The sequence below is a fragment of the Sinocyclocheilus rhinocerous genome, unplaced genomic scaffold, assembly GCF_001515625.1.
Source record: "Sinocyclocheilus rhinocerous isolate Xijiao unplaced genomic scaffold, SAMN03320098_v1.1 scaffold135, whole genome shotgun sequence".
NCBI classification, from domain to species: domain Eukaryota; kingdom Metazoa; phylum Chordata; class Actinopteri; order Cypriniformes; family Cyprinidae; genus Sinocyclocheilus; species Sinocyclocheilus rhinocerous.
Window position 1 is genome coordinate 770,757 of NW_015632028.1, and position 17,099 is coordinate 787,855.

The window sequence follows — 17,099 nt, forward strand, 5'->3', positions numbered from 1 at the left end:
ATTTCCTTCAGCCTGAGGCTTATTCATTTCACTTTTGTGAAAAGGCTTTTATATTTGCCAAAAATATAACTTTTTTATTTTAAAAACAAACAAGCAAGCCCTGTCCGGATTTAAAATGTAACGCAAAAGTAACGTAATGCATTACTTTCCATAAAAAGTAACTAAGTAACGTAATTAGTTACTTTTTTATGGAGTAACGCAATATTGTAATGCATTACTTTTAAAAGTAACTTTCCCCAACACTGCGTATGTGTGTGTATTTATATAGGCATATAAATATACAAAGTACACACACACATATATTATGTAAACACAAACTTTTATTTTGGATGCAATTAATCGATTTGACAGCACTATAATTTTTATTTTTTATTTTTTATCATTTATACATTTATATAATGTATAATGGTGTCCCCAAAAGCCATTGAAAATAGTGGTGAATGACTGGAAGTCATACTATTTCCTGGGGGTTTTGGAAAAATGAATTTGTTTGGGAAATTATTACCCACAATCCCTTGCGCTATGGAAGCAGATTGATTTGCAAGAGTTTTAATACCAAGATTCAATTTTATGACATTAAAGAACGTCCTAATATTGGGGTACTGGCATACTTCATCTTTATATACAGTATAAAGAGTGTACAAAGTTACATACTTAGTGGAAGTATGCATACTGGGATCCAGCCAAAAGAGGCAAACGCACTTCTTGTTAGGCATGTGCCCATCAAGTTATGGGACATCAAAGCCAACAAATCTCAACAGCTCGGTCTGGTTAGTATAATATTAACAAATTGCTTCAAAACATTCAGAATAAATCTCCAGACAGTGCTTATAAAACATATTGTTGCACGCTGGAGTTGGTAAACTCTCCTACTGCATCTTAGTTTGTGTGTGATTAAAGGTCCTCTCGTCCCCAGCAGGCGTTTGGCTTTTGACAAAAGCTGTCATTTCTCTGCCAGTAGGGAGTGTGCCAGCTGACAGCTGCAGGGCTCAAGCCTTAACCAGCAGCCCTGCCGCCCGCCCGCCTATTAGTGCAACCCCACGGCTGCTGGCCGGGCCGCTGGAGGGGTGGCTGGAGCTCTGCGGAGCCCGTGTCCCATCAACACAGCCATTGTTCCCTCAGACCCAACCATGACCAATGATCATGGAGATCAATGGAATAATGCAGGATGTGAAATATAATATTAATTTAATGCATATATCAAGCATGCTGTAAAGACTTTGCCGTACTATGTATCGTGCCAGGTCATGAAATGTCTGCTGGCCCCAAAAGCCCAATATCATGTGACATAAACAGGTGACACTAAACTAAAAGAGATAAAAACCAGCAGTAAATATGTTAAAAGTTTAAACAAACAAATAAATGAAAAAGTAAAGTAAATAAATTGTTTAATAATAAAAAATAAATACATAAATAAATAGAAAGAAAAAAGAAATATGTCTTCTCCGAGTGTTCAAATGATAGATACATTTTAGACTAAATAAATAAATAAATAGATTGATAAATAAATAAATGAGAGATTGAAAAAAGAACTATCTCTTCTCACAGTGTTCAAATAATAGATAAACGATAGACTAACTTACTAAATAAATAAAAAAATAAATGATTGCAAAAAAAGAATATAAAATTGAACAAACAAACAAACAAATAAATAAATTAGAGAATCAATCAATCAATCAATCAATTACTGAATAAATAAATAATAAACAATTGGTTGAACAGATCAACAATTTAATAAATAAATAAATAGGGTAAAAAGAACACATCAAATAAATACATACATGCATAAATACATACATACATTTCTTTGTGTCCAAAATGTTACATTTTAAATTAACTGACAAATTATGTCTTAATTATGGCATATTGACTGAGAGAAATTAAATTATGTGAAAAACAACAGGCCAGAGATTTGCCAGCATTAGTGACAACGCTTCGGAAAATATTTCAAGTGTTATTATTATATATTCTTGTCATCAAATTTTGTGACTAGCTTCATAAGATGTCATCTAAACCAGATATGGTGTAAAAGGGGTCCTTATTTTAAGTCTCTTGTTTGTTGCTGTGCTACTATAATATCAATTTTTAATTGTCATGACATGAGCAAATGAAGAAAATGTCATATTGTACTATGAATATAACAATATAGAGTACCTAGAAGTACACTCACATTCTAAAAGGAGACATATTTAGACACTAAGGGGCCCAGTCACTGCAGTCGAGTAACTCTGATATAAAGCATCACTGAGGTAAATGTCAAAAGGTCAGATATGTGTGTAAATTGCTTTGCCATGGCTCATATGGTCCTTTAAGTCTCCTACTTTACCATTATTAACGATTTGCTTAAATATCACAAATTACAAATGACGTTGATTTGATTTTGCAGTCAAATATGTTTTTTTTTTAACATGCTACTCTCAACTTGTTCACCACAAATATGACTGTTTTTGCTGTTCAGCAGTAGTAGGCAGCTCATAATTTGTCACACAGCGAGATGGATGGAGGAATTGGGGTTGGATTGCCATAGGAACCTGATATCCAGGCCATTATGAGTTACTGTAAATACTGTACCACACTTCTCTTCAACAAGTTTTCAGGACACACGTCCGCCAACGTCCCTCAGTACCAGGACCTTACGGAATGTAAATAATAACCACACATATGAAAAAATATAAGAGCTATATTTAATCAATGCATGTTGAGCTGCTTTAGCATAATAATAAAACTCAGACCTACTATTTTGGTTTGGCAGACAATAAAATGTAAAAAAAATAAAATAAAAAATCCTATTGCTTAATATTCTATATGTGAAGCATGTTTTGATTCATCAAAGTAAAAGGTTGTTTTGTTTTGTTTTGCACATAGAGATGACATGTTTGTTTGTTGGAGGACCCTGAGGATATTGTTTTTAAAATTGAATCATTCTGTTTTGTTTTGTTTTGTACATGGAGATAATATGTTTGTTTGTTGAAGGACCCTGAGGATATTGTTTTAAAAATGTAATCATTCTGTTTTGTTTTGTTTTGTTTTGTTTGTTTTGTTTTTAGTTTTGTACATGGATATAGCATGTTTGTTTGTTGGAGGACCCTGAGGAAATTATTTTTAAAATTTAACTGTTTTATGTTTTGCTTTGTTTTGTTTTTGCAGATAGAGATAACATGTTTGTTTGTTGGAGGACCCTGAGGAAATTGTTTTTAAAATGTAACTGTTTTATGTTTTGCTTTGTTTTGTTTTTGCAGATAGAGATAACATGTTTGTTTGTTGGAGGACCCTGAGGAAATTGTTTTTAAAATGTAACTGTTTTATGTTTTGCTTTGTTTTGTTTTTGCAGATAGAGATAACATGTTTGTTTGTTGGAGGACCCTGAGGAAATTGTTTTTAAAATGTAACTGTTTTATGTTTTGCTTTGTTTTGTTTTTGCAGATAGAGATGACATGTTTGTTTGTGGGAGGACCCTGAGGATTTTTTATTTTAAATGTTATCATACAGTTTTGTTTTGTTTTGTTTTGTTTTTGCACAGATGATATGTTTGTTTGTTGGAGGATCCTGAGGAAATATATATATATATACATTACAGTAATGGAAATCATCAGTATTAGTAGGAATAATAAGAATTGAAAAAAAACAACAACCACATTGTATGATGGATCGCTCATGAGCTGCAGCTAAAGATAACTACACATGTGAAATGGCCTGTAGAGCTACTTTAGCATTGGGATAAACCTCAGACTTTGATTTTGGCCTGGTGGATGAAAAAATGGGGAACAAATCCTTTCGATGTACAACACCCTAGCAATGTCATAGCAACAGCATAGTAAAACCCACTCTCACCACCCTAGCACCCTAACACTGTGGCAATGCCACTGACATTTTCTTCAGAAATATTAAAATTGTAGTTTTTACACAATAAACTGTGGATGCCTCATTCGTATATTACGCTCAATCACAGGGTAGGCCACACGTTTAGTTTCTGGAGTCACACACCTTGATCCACACACAGTTTTGTAGGTGCAAGAGTATTTAGCGCAAGTGCTAGACTAACACATTTGTCTGTTCCCTTTCAACAGCTTTACAATGTGGCTCTTCCTGTGAGCCTGAAGCACAAGTGCTGGGCGGAGGATGATTGCAAGTGTGTCGCAGAGGAGTGTGACGGAAAAAAAGCCTGTGGTAGTCAAAATATTATAAAAGTACTACTGCAACTACTAAGTTAATTGTCATCATTAATGACCAACAAGTCGTTTATTATATATATTTGGAATGAAATTAGGGTGAGTTAATAATAATGACAACATTTAATTTTGATGTGAAATATCTCTTTGATTAAGTAAAGCTTGATATAAAATATGAGTATGCATATAGAAATCCGTCTAGTCATCGTTAAGCTCACCACCTCAGCAAAGCGTGAATGCATTATGATCCATGAGTGTCACAACTTACAGTAAGAGTGGGCTGATGCATGACTATCGCCAATGGGACATCAAGACTTGCTTTCCCATACTGCCACCTAGAGGACAATGATAATATGACCGATAGTATAAATATTCTAGAGCCGATCGTATAAATATTCTAGAGCAGTATGAAGTATGTTTTGACCTTATCGTTTTTTTTTTTTTTGCACATAAAGATGACATGCTTGTTGGGGCTCGAACAAACCTGGGGAAACTGTTTTAAAAAATTTAATCTTACTATTATTTATTTTTTTATTTTATTTTTTTACGTTTATTCATTTAGCAGATGCTTTTATCAAAAGTGACTTAGAGAAGAGTTTAGAGTTTAATATTGTGTGTGTGTGTGTGTGTGTGTGTGTACATATATAACACAAAAGCATTATTACAGTGAAATGTAATATAATGCAAATGTGAAAATGTACAAATTTTAAATAAATGCAATTCTATGTACCTATAATGGTCTATGTAAATGTGGGATACAATATGATGTTGAATATGAAATGTGTCAGACCTCACAATAGTTTAATACTGCAGTTTTCTGCATTTCTTTTAACCCTTGAAAGTAAAAGAGAAAAATGTATATTTTTAATTTCACATATTTTTTAACTTTAGAGTATCTCATATTAAACTCGAAGCTATTTTTAAATGAAATTACACACTTAAAGCTGTTTTAAAATTAATTTATGCTCAATTCAGTCTGAAGAGTTATTCTGATCTGGCCCTAAAGTTTTGACCGTCCGTGTGTTTTGATGGTGGGTTGATGAGATAGTGTTACAGGCTGTAATCCCTCTCTGTAAGCCTTTGGGTCAGTGCAGGGGCTCGAACCCCCCAAGAGCACTACACTGCCAACAGCTGAACCAGCAGGGGCCAACCTGACTACTTCCCCTGAAATGAACACTTCACACACACACACACACACACACAAATGTACACCCCCACATACACTGTCTCCCACACATAAACATACACAGTTACACACACGAGAATATGCCAGCCCTAACCTCAGAACACATATGAGCACACGCATTATCCTGTGAATGTGTGTGGTCTTAGGTCTAATGTTTTGTCATGGTAATAAATAATGATAATTACAAAGACCCCTGAAACAAGGATGTAGAACACACACAGGGTAATATATTGTGAATTACAGTACAAAAACATACTGTGTGATTAAAAACACTACTGGTAGGAGTTGATAGGAACTGTAAGCAGTTGCTGTCTTGTTTTGTCTACCCATAATGTTTATGCCCAATATTACAGTTTTTCTCAGTCGCTTTCTCAGATCAGAGTTGAAATTCTGAAAACTTAAAAGACTTGTTCAACCTCCACATCATCTAGTCATTTGCGCACATCATTAAAGCAATTTCTCATTCTTTGAACAAATTGCCAATGCTTATTCGTTAATGCAATTGATTATGTACAGTTTCTTGTACATTATCAATTGCCAGTTTTCTAAAATAGCTCAGAGGTGCAGCTCATGAAGCTTCAGTTAGCAAGCATATATAGACGGAGGACAACTTAGTATAATTTCTTATAATGGAAGAACAAAAAGAAAAACACTGTCAACAGCCAGGAAGAAGAAGAGGAGTGATGTGTGGTGGAAGGGTAGGGAGGCAAAACAGAGGAAGAGGTAGAAGAGACAAAGGACATAGGCATGTTTCTGATGAAATAAGGGCCACTATTGTGCACCATGTTCTCAGTCATGACCTTACGTGTGCAATTGAATATTGGGCATTCAAGCATTTCGTATACAGAACAGGTACACATTTTACAGTATAGAGTAAATATACATTATACCAGAGGTGTAAAGAATTTGAGTAAATGTAATTAATGACTGTACTTGAGTATCAAAGATATTAGAAACTTTTACTCTCTACTTCACTACATTTTTGAATAAGCATCTGCACTCTTTACTCCAGTACATTTGTAAGGAGTGTTGTAATTACACATTACATTTTGCATGGCACATAGCTTTTTCTGCAGCAGTTTATTTCTGCTACAAATGAAGTAATATCGCCAACTACAGGGCACTGAAAGTACTATATCTTGTGTGATTTGCCCTTACCCAATATTGTCAACAAGGCCATTAAACTGTCCATCAAATACCTATATTTAGTAGAAGTAAAATAGTTAAGTACTGTTAAAATCAGATTCTCTAAGACTTTTATTCAAGTTGTTTTGGAATTGGTGACTTGAATTGGTGACTTGTAAATTGTAGTGGAGTAATTTTCACTGTAAGGTATCTGTGCTTTTATTCAAGGATGGTTTTCAGGTACTCTTTACACCTCTGCTTTATACAGATATTATTTTATGTAGTGCATTGACATTGTACTGTAATTTGTTGTCAGACCACCTATAAAATCATAGGCCTACACGTGAATCCTGTCAGGTTTCTTGAGATCATTATCCCATATATTGTAATACAGTATGTGCTGCTGAAATTGATAGCCATACAAAAAAAAATTCTTACAGAATTAAAGCCTTACAGAAAGAAAAGTGCACTGTTTTTGGCGTAGATAGATAGATAGATAGATAGATAGATAGACGTCCAAACATCGTCTGTGGCTTCACTTCCCACTTTATGTGGTCACTGTATGTGAAAAATGAAAAGGTTTCGTGTTAGAGAGCACTTTGAATTGGCACCATCCATGTCGGCATGCGTAATAAAGCTAACGGCAAAATTACGGCAGCAGGACTCGACCTATGAAATACCGGCGCTGATACTCCACCGTCCGCTCACACAGCTGACTGACTGACTGACTGACTGACTGACTGACGGGACGCCAGCACAAAGACACACACCCGGAAAACACCCGCCGTTCAGCATGGAGCGAAAAGTGGCGAAGGAATTTCGGCATAAGGTGGGCTTTGAAAAGGCTACTGTCTAATTAAAAATATGCGATGATTGTTTTGTTAGCATTATCAGTTATTATTGGTCTAGTTCCTTTGCTCTCGCTGCTCAGGAATGGCGAAGGAGCATGGATTCTTCATTTTTACGCAATAAAATATTACCAAAGTAAGTAAAATTGATGTTCGGCCAGCTTTCGACACGAAAAGTACTTCTGTATCCATAGAAACCGTCGTTATTTGATCGGTTAACTTTGTTTTGCACTGAAAAGGTAGCATCATTTGCCAGTTTTAGACGTTTTTATCATTACAGTTAACATGCTACTAGTATAGTTTAATGATTTCGACGTAATGACGTATTTAGCCTAATTTTATTGCTTTACATAAGTCAGAGGTTCACGTAAAGGCGTAATTTACCGGTAGAAAGGTATGCTATGTGTGGCGTCACATAATGTACGCGTTCTGATTGGCTGAGGAGGTGACAGGTGTACTATGTGTGCTGGAAATAGTTGTAAAACAGGTATTAATTACTTTTTATCTCCTAAACGTGAAGTTAAGACTTCGTTGTAGTTGCATTACAATTTTAATTTACACTGAATTATTTCATTCTGATACCTATTTATATGCTTCATGCTTATTTTTAAGACACCATATGACCCCTGTGTGTAATTGTAGAATTGTACCATCTGTTGTGTGGTGCATGGAGTTACACAATGGACAGTTTTTTTCACAGCATTTGCTGAAGTGACAGAGATGTGTGGCCAGGCGGAAATGATTGCTGCGTTTATTGTTCAGCTGGTCTTATTGCCTGTAGATGGGGGTGGGAAAGCTGTGCCACACTACAAATTAGAAAGCTTTGCATTTCATTTTGGTTTCTCCTCTATGACATGAAACGCATTGTGCTGTTGACCTTTCTGTTCATTAGTCTCTTTCAAATCACTTAGCATAAACTGAAGAGGATATGAAGCTGATTTTAGTTATAGATATCTGCTTTCAGCATCAGTTTATAAAGGTGGACTGTCATCTGTTTATGACACCTTAAATAGCCTTTGAGTGCACAGTCACTGTTTTATTATATGTGGCTTGACATTGGTGTCGATATGGAACAAATTGGATATGCTTTTTATTTCCCCACAGTGTTCATATAGTTCACAGACTTATTCATTTATTATGAATATATATATTTTTAAATAATTAAAATGTTCATGTAATAGGTAATTATTGTTAACACAAAATTAGAATACAAAAATAAAAACATTACAATTTTTATTTGCATTTACATTTAACTTCTTGTATTTGAATAATTAAATGTTGTTCTTGTTATTTAATTGTAAAATATATCAATCCATTCATCCAACCATGTACATATTTCTTTCTTTCTTTCTTTCTTTCTTTCTTTCATAATGCCCATTTTATTTATTTGTTTGTTTTTTAAGCCATTTTATATGTTTGTTTTGTTCATCCATTCGTTTTTGTTTGTTCATTCAGTCCATTACATTTATTTATTTATTTATTTGTTTGTTTTTTAAGCCATTTTATATGTTTGTTTTGTTCATCCATTTGTTTTTGTTTGTTCATTCAGTCCATTACATTTATTTATTTATTTGTTTGTTTGTTTGTTTTTTAAGCCATTTTATATGTTTGTTTTGTTCATCCATTCGTTTTTGTTTGTTCATTCAGTCCATTACATTTATTTATTTATTTATTTATTTGTTTGTTTGTCCGGACACTTTATTTATTTGTTTGCTTGTTTTGTTGGTTCATTTGCTTGTTCGTTCATTCAGTCCATTCAGTTTCTTTGTCCAGACATTTATTTGTTTGTTTTGTTCATTTGTTTGTTCATTCATTTTATTTATTTATTTGAAATTAAGAAGTTTGGCTTTTCTGTCGAGCATGTTAACCTCACATCACATTAATTTCATTAGCATTCTTTTGATAATAATGCACCAACACTCTTATGTAAGATGACACTGCTAGCATGATAAATGTCTTTATATGAGCTCAGGAACAGTTCAGTGGAGCAGATCTGAACTAATGATACTCACAATACAGGAAAAGATCCACCTGACCTATTCAACTAAAAACAACAGCAGACCCAGCCAATCTGAGAGACGCTTGACTAACAGACACACAACAGTTCCTCCACCTCCTTTCTCTGTCCTGACCTCTCCTCCTCACTCCACCTTTTCCTGACCTTCCGTCTTAGTCTCTCACTCAGTGAGAGAGAGAGATGTGTTACATCATTGACTGGCCAAAACGCTTCCTCAAAACATTTCTACAGCAGATTAGCCACCACCAGGTAAAAGATGGGCAAATGATTGCTTTTCTGATTATCAGTGATGATCTGACCAGAGGTTTGTGTGTTTGTGCTGTGCAGGTGGAGCTGCTAATTGATAATGAAGCGGAGAAGGACTATCTCTATGATGTTCTCCGCATGTACCACCAGTAAGTACACTCTAAAATATTTAATAATAATAATAATAATAACCTTAGAACACATAGTCACAGTTTTATAACATGTGGCCTGACATTGGTGTTGATTTGGAGCAATTTGAATATGCTTTTTTATTTCCCCACAATATTCACATAGTTTACTGACTTATTCATTTATTATGAATAATATTTTAGATTTGTAATAATTAAAATATTAATGTAATAGGTCATTATTATTAATACATAAAAAAAAGTTAAATTAAATTATTAATAATAATAATAATAATAATATGATTATTATTAGTGTTTGCTGTTATTCAAAATATACAATATAAAAAGAAGAATAAAAATCATAATAATTATTGTTGTTGTTGTTAATAAAATATACACTATAATATAATTATTATTGTTATTGTTAGTAATAATAATAATAATTATTATTATATTGTATATTTTGAATAATAATAATAATAATGTTGTTGTTTTGAACTGCATATGCCCCAAAAAATGCAAAATGATGAGCAATTTGTATTACTATTACTCAGATTTAGGGTTAGCAATTTGAGCAAACTACTTAGCAACCACCAGAACAACCTAGCAACCACTTAGAAAACCATAGCTACCAGAAAATGTAAAGAGAAAATGTACAATTTGTAAAACTGTTTTATTGCAGTTGACAGATATTACATACTTCTTCATTAAAGTGAATATTTTAAAATGTGATAAGAATATAAATAGAATACAAATATCTCAGCAGCAGTGGTGCATACTGGAAAGTTTTAGAGGCTGATAAATAATGTAATTTTCCATCAGTAGTTCTGGTAATCTGTTGATCAAATGAAAACTGCATGGCACATTCAGAAGAAGAAAAGTATTCAGTGTCTGTTTATCTGAGTGTAACAGTAGGAAATGCTGAATGCATTCCCTCAGCTCTTTATTTGTGATCTTGTGTGTAAATCAACACGTCGTTTCTCAGCTGGACTGGAATGAGAGGCTTAAGCCAATGGAAAAGTAACTTGGATCAGATCATTTCCACTGTCCTCCCTTCATTCAAGGGCAGCCATTCTCTTGTGTCCCTTTGTCTCTGATATACGAGTCAGGAATGAAATATCAATGATTTATAGAGCAGCTGCCTCGAAATTCATAAGCTGACTTTATGTTGTGGGTATAAAGTGTCATTTTCCACAACAAGCAACAAATCAGACGGTTTTTGAAATAATTATTATAAGCTAATATCTTTCAAAATCACAGCAAATACTTTCATATAGGCTAGAAATGCCATTGATGACCAAATTAATTTTGCTCTTTTTTTTTTTTTTTTTTAATATGTATATTACCTCTTTGAGTTGACAAATATTGGAAGAATTTAATATCAGGGCTTTTTTCAATTCAAATGACATTTTCCAACTTTCTATGCCTTTTTATAAAAGGAAAAGCCTAATTTTTCTTGAAGCATGTAAAATCCTTGAAAATAATAATAATAATAATAATTTCGGCTATAAATATCAGCCAAAATTTCTGACAGTGCATCGCTAATTTTCATTACCATAGCATACTGTAAAAACACTCAGTATAAGATTTAAATCAGTATTTTTTACATTTATATCATGATGTATTAACTTTCATGATACTGTAATGTGAATGAGGCTGTATTTTGCATTACAGTATTGAGAACTGGTGGTAAAATGTTGTTGTATTATTTTAATAAAATGTCAAACTATAAAATGTTGTATACATTTTTATAAAATTTAAAATTAATTTATTTTTAATCTTAGAAACCTGTCTGGCACATTGTTTTTGCAATTCTGTTTGGTGGTGCAGAATTTAGACACTTATTCTATCCTAACCTTATTCTATGAACAATTGCTTTATGCTTTATATCCATGACCTTTCATTTAACTTGATGGAACATATGAAATAATGATTTATTAACAGAGATTCGGTATCAAGACAGTATGTTGAATCAGTTGTAGTCTAAGAAAAGTTCTTTTAATCCACAAACTGTTTGTGCTGGTCTAATGTAGCCCTCCTGTTTGCATGTGCTCAATCAGGTCCTGTTTAAATCACTCTGCTCTGCCCTTTATAGATCCATGGACATTCCTGTCCTGGTCGGCGACCTGAAGCTGGTGATAAATGAGCCCAAACGCCTTCCGCTGTTTGATGCCATCAGACCTCTGATTCCTCTGAAGCACCAGGTGCAGTACGACCAGCTCACGCCCAAGAGATCCAGGTGAGAGAGGAAACCAGGAACACAGACAATAATGAGGTGTTAAACAGGGGTTAATAGGGTGCAATCCTTCTGAGAATCATGGAAATGTTTCTGTGCATGAATAGCAGAGGAATAAAGACAGAGAGAAAGAGGACATTGGAAATGAGAGGACGAGGTAGAATGACAGGCAACGCTCTCATCACCAAACAGAATCATTGTTTTCTCTCATGCTCAGTCAGACGTGGCAAAGGAACAGCGTTATGAGCACAGAGAGAGGAGCGCTATTCAACTGTGCCTGATTCACAGCGCTAATAGGGCCACAATGAACTGGATTCGGTTACCTCTCGTTATGTCTTTTGTCTTTCTCAGAGAAAAGAGGAAAGAAGGATAAAAATATTATATATTTTATTATATATATCTGGGTTATTATAGTTAACTAAAAATAAAACTGAAACCGTAAAAAAATATTTTCATTACTTAAAATAAATTAAAAGTTAACAGAAATATATGAAAATATGAAAAACTTAAACTTATTTTATTTTAGCTAGTTGACAAGGCAATTTCTCATTTTCATTGTTTATTTACTAATGTAACTAAAACTAAAACTTAAATAAAAATTAATAAAAACTATACAGACATACTTAGAAAAAAATACAAACAAAAATAACTAATAAAAATGACCTAAAAATATTAGGGATATTAATATATTAAATAGTATAGTAGAGTATAGTAGATTATAAATACCTACATCCATATACTGTATGTGTGTGTGTGTGTATATATATATATATATATATATTATTAGAATTGGTGGAACATGATACATTTCACTAAATATATTCACTACACAATAGATATGTTAAATGTGGTCAACTGATTGTAGATGCCACTATTTTGTCCTCTTGTTATGAGCAGGAAGTTGAAGGAAGTCCGTCTGGACCGCACACATCCTGAGGGTCTGGGTTTGAGTGTTCGAGGTGGGCTGGAGTTCGGCTGTGGCCTCTTCATATCACAGATAGTCAAAGATGGACAGGCAGGAAATGTCGGCCTACAGGTAACAAAATCAAGAAGAGGTTGTTATAGCTTACATATAGCACACATTGCTTTCACCGTTTCAGCAAATAATGTCCTGTGTAGCAAATGATGGGTCACGTTTGTAAAAGCTAAAGTACACACTCTCTTGCCTTATATTAAATATCTGAGAACAGAAAATGTTAAACATTCAATTTGAAATGAGTATTTAACATGGGCTGCACAAAAAAAGTAATCAGTGCATCTTCTTTCCACTAGGGGGCGCAATAAGCCTCCTTAAATTCTTCGTGTTCTCTGATCCAAACACTGTTTTTGTCCTCTTATGTAACCTCTATGATTAATGTTTGTCCTGCAGATAAAGTCAAAGAATTAAAATGCAGCCCTTGTGTTTCTAGTGCAAACTCTGCTAATTTTGTGATGACAGAAACTTTGAAATATGAAAATATTCTGGTATAATTCAAGTATTTTTTGTACTACATTTTTATACAAATTTTATATAACATTTTATATGAATGAGGTTTGCTGTGTTTTCTTCAGGTTGGCGATGAGATTGTGCGTATTAATGGCTACTCCATCTCCTCCTGCATTCATGAGGAGGTCATCAACCTCATCAAGACCAAGAAGACTGTATCTCTGAAAGTCCGCCGTAAGGTTTTATATGAGCAATATCACTCGAGTACGAGAGTGATATTGTGTTTATACAACAGTTCGACGGAACATGTGTGTAATTAAACAAGAAACAACGGAGTGCCTAATAAAACCCTCTTTTGTGCGGAACTACTTCCTTCCGCCACGGATTCAAAGCTCAAGTTGACAGTTAAACATACGTCACTTTTAGAATTTGTATCAAGGGCATGTGCTGTTTTATATTGTAATCTGCAGAGCTGACTTTGTTAATTAGAGCCAAAATTAATTGCCTCTAGTTCCACTGGGGTTAATTAATTGATTTAGCTGTAGCTCTCAGTTGCAGTGACTCAATCACAGTTGAATTATGATTGATTTAACAGTTGAACAATTCATGAGGAAACCATGTCTTCCTCAGAGAATCCATTATTGGGCCTGCTGTTAGCTAAATATATTACTTATTCATTAATTATTGATGTTTTTTTATTATTATTCCCATTGTGACACTCTCTTCACAGATGTGGGAATGATTCCTGTCAAGAGGTAATTTGGGGTTATCAGTCACTTGAATTACACAAAATTCTCTAATATGTGGAATAACTTTTATTAATGTTCCCTCTTTTGTTTATTTCCATAATGATATTGCTAAATTATGAATTTGTCATAATCAGCTCCTCTGAAGACCCTCTGAAGTGGCAGTTTGTGGATCAGTTTGTTTCTGAATCCGGGGTAAGTGTTTTCTTCTGGCAGCATCCTATTTTAAACCAGCTCAAGTTATATTTTTATTTAGCCCTGTTTTTATTGTTACGTCTCAGGAGAAGAAGACTAGTGTGGCTGGTCTGACTTCGATTGGAGGAAAAGTAATCAAGGAAAAGAAAGTATTCCTTAGTTTGGTGGGCACCAAAGGCATGGGAATCAGGTAAACGAGAGATTGGATTACTATAACTATACACACTACAGCACACAGATGAGCTGCTTTGAAAAGTATGAATAAAACCATTTATTTATTGGGATTATGCCCACATATGTGAAAAATGTCATGAAGTACACTGCATAAAAATATGTTTGTCTTTGTACTTAAATGCTGCTGTGTTCCTTTGCTGTCTTCACTAAGCTTTATTGTTTTGATTTGAAACTTACTTTTATAAGTTTAATCTTTTGACTGTCCATTATAGCATATCGAGTGGACCAACACAGAAACCAGGCATCTATGTGAGCAATGTGAAGCCGGGTTCAGTCTCATCTGAAGTGGGATTACAGGTCATTTTATTGAACTGCATTAATAGACCATTACTGTTGTATTTTAGAGTAGTAACACACTCATATATGTGTGTGTGTGTGTGTGTGTGTTGTTGTGACTTGTAGGTTAGCGACCAGATTGTGGAGGTCAATGGGGTGGATTTCACCAACCTGAGTCATCAAGAAGTGAGCAGGATTTTGCTGAAACAATTATTTAAGAACCTCTCTGCATAGCTAAACCGGTAACTGTGTTGGCTAATGCTTGTGTTTTCAGGCAGTGCGAGTGTTAAAGAGCAGCAGGAGTCTAACCATCACTGTCCTCACTGGAGCTGTAAGTTCACTGTGAGCCCACTAATACATCTTAAAGACCCACTGCAATCTCTCTCTGAGGGGCTGTGTGGAAAAGAAAGCCATTTGCTTAGTATGAAACTGTTTAATTGACAGCTGAGGGTAATATATTGTGAAGATGTTGTTTGTATTGTACTGTAAACCTCTTCATTATTTATTGGTGTGTTTGTCTTTAACTCTTACTTTTTCACTTTAGAGATGGTAATTATGTAGAAGTTTCATAACAAGCTTTTGTGATTCAGGCGTGTGTAGCAAATCAGCTCAAAGGGGAAATATGAATAATTAATCATAACTAGTTACTGAACACTACACAAGCTAAGCCCTATTCAGACAGTTCTCTTCAGACTGTATTACGAATGCCTGTAAAAAAAAAAAAAAAAAACATTTGCATGGTTCCTCCAAGATAAAACATAACTTTGTGACAAAATTCTATGTATATAAGCCTACATAAGTGCCAAATAGCCAGATTCTAGCAGCGTAAGTGTTAAATAGTTAAACAGAAACACAGACAGGCACATGTAAATCCTGAAATTACCTTACATTCTCATGTACAACAATCATGTAGGACTATAGACATAACAATGCACAAATACATCAAACACAAGACAAAACACAAATGTTAGTAATACAGCTAAAGTCTTAACTAAAAGCCGTTAAACCCTACTTTACAATACATCAATGCATGTTTTCTTGAATTATAAAAAATATCCTATAGAATCCTTAATACAATCCTTTTATTATAAAAATATTAGGTACTGTTGTCTTGTGGTTAAAACAAAAATCCATATATATACCGAATATCCACTTTATAATGGTTTTCATTATCATTAAAATACTTCTTTATGTTGTATAATGTACCTAAATACATCATTGATTACGTTTTAAAAGAAATATAATTAAAATTGTTATATTATATAAAACATGTGAGTCTTTGCTTTTTCATGATGTTAGTAATCTGATGATTCATAACTGCTGATGAAAAGGTGTCAAATAATTAAAATTCCTGAATGGAATCTGAAAAGTTATACATTTTAATGTTTCATATGTGCAATATTTTGCAGGAGGAAGATGGAAATATCGCAGAAGACTGCAGATGAAGAGGAACGCCATCACAAAGAGATGGAGAGGTAACACTTGTGTTATGTTGCTAAGCAAAAACATCTTCAAAGTAAATAGACCTCAGAAGGCAGACTAGAGTAAATTGATGTTGATGAAAGCAATGCTGTGAGGAATGGAAGTACAGATTGTTCTATACTATGCTGTAGGTCACTTTTAGTTTTCACAGCCCATGTTTTGGTCCAGTGGAAATGTGTTTTATATTAAATATGACATTGATGAATTTAATTTAACAAATTTAATTTGTTAAATGTAAAAGGGATCTTTTGTTGACTGTGTTGATGGTCATTCCAAATAAATAAATAAATATATATATATATATATATAATTCTGAATATATAAATGTAAATTGTACATATATATATATATATATATATACACATCATCATTATGAATATAAAGTTATAATTCTGAAAATATAATTGTAAATAAAATTTATATATTTGGAAATCCTGAACATATAATCAGGGATATATAATGTCTACATCCCAATATAATTATATTTTATTATTTTTTAAATGAAAATATTATGCCTATACATCCTGTATACAGGTATCAATGCAAATATTGTACTATATTAATTATTGTAAGTGCATCTGGTATATATAATTATTTCCTATTTGGCATTTCATAATATATATAGGCTTGTCAGGATAGATGTTCATTTAAAGGCACAATATGTAATTTTCGCCGCTAGAGGGCGCGTATTCAAAATAAACAAATAGACAAAGGCGTAGTTTGATGACGCCGTGACTGAGTGTGGAATCATGGGAGTTGTCGTCTTCATCCCCACAGCCGATGCA

General features: G+C 33.7%; 1 protein-coding gene and 1 long non-coding RNA gene across 2 annotated transcripts in view; one reads left to right on the forward strand and one right to left on the reverse strand.

The window, feature by feature from the left end:
- Window positions 1-6,636, reverse strand: part of LOC107742068 (uncharacterized) — a 24,520-nt gene extending 17,884 nt beyond the window's left edge. The window contains exon 1 of the long non-coding RNA XR_001640276.1: window positions 6,555-6,636. This is a non-coding gene — a long non-coding RNA (uncharacterized LOC107742068). The remainder of the gene's footprint in view (window positions 1-6,554) is intronic.
- Window positions 6,637-7,222: 586 nt separating this feature from the next.
- The window catches only part of ush1c (Usher syndrome 1C), a 21,645-nt gene continuing 11,768 nt past the window's right edge, over window positions 7,223-17,099 (forward strand). The window contains exons 1-13 of the mRNA XM_016554923.1: window positions 7,223-7,309; window positions 9,673-9,740; window positions 11,815-11,958; window positions 12,853-12,991; window positions 13,507-13,615; window positions 14,112-14,136; window positions 14,265-14,322; window positions 14,409-14,512; window positions 14,769-14,853; window positions 14,959-15,018; window positions 15,107-15,163; window positions 15,377-15,381; window positions 16,242-16,307. Of these exons, the coding sequence (XP_016410409.1) occupies window positions 7,274-7,309; window positions 9,673-9,740; window positions 11,815-11,958; window positions 12,853-12,991; window positions 13,507-13,615; window positions 14,112-14,136; window positions 14,265-14,322; window positions 14,409-14,512; window positions 14,769-14,853; window positions 14,959-15,018; window positions 15,107-15,163; window positions 15,377-15,381; window positions 16,242-16,307 (956 nt within the window). The 5' untranslated portion in view covers window positions 7,223-7,273. The remainder of the gene's footprint in view (window positions 7,310-9,672; window positions 9,741-11,814; window positions 11,959-12,852; window positions 12,992-13,506; window positions 13,616-14,111; window positions 14,137-14,264; window positions 14,323-14,408; window positions 14,513-14,768; window positions 14,854-14,958; window positions 15,019-15,106; window positions 15,164-15,376; window positions 15,382-16,241; window positions 16,308-17,099) is intronic.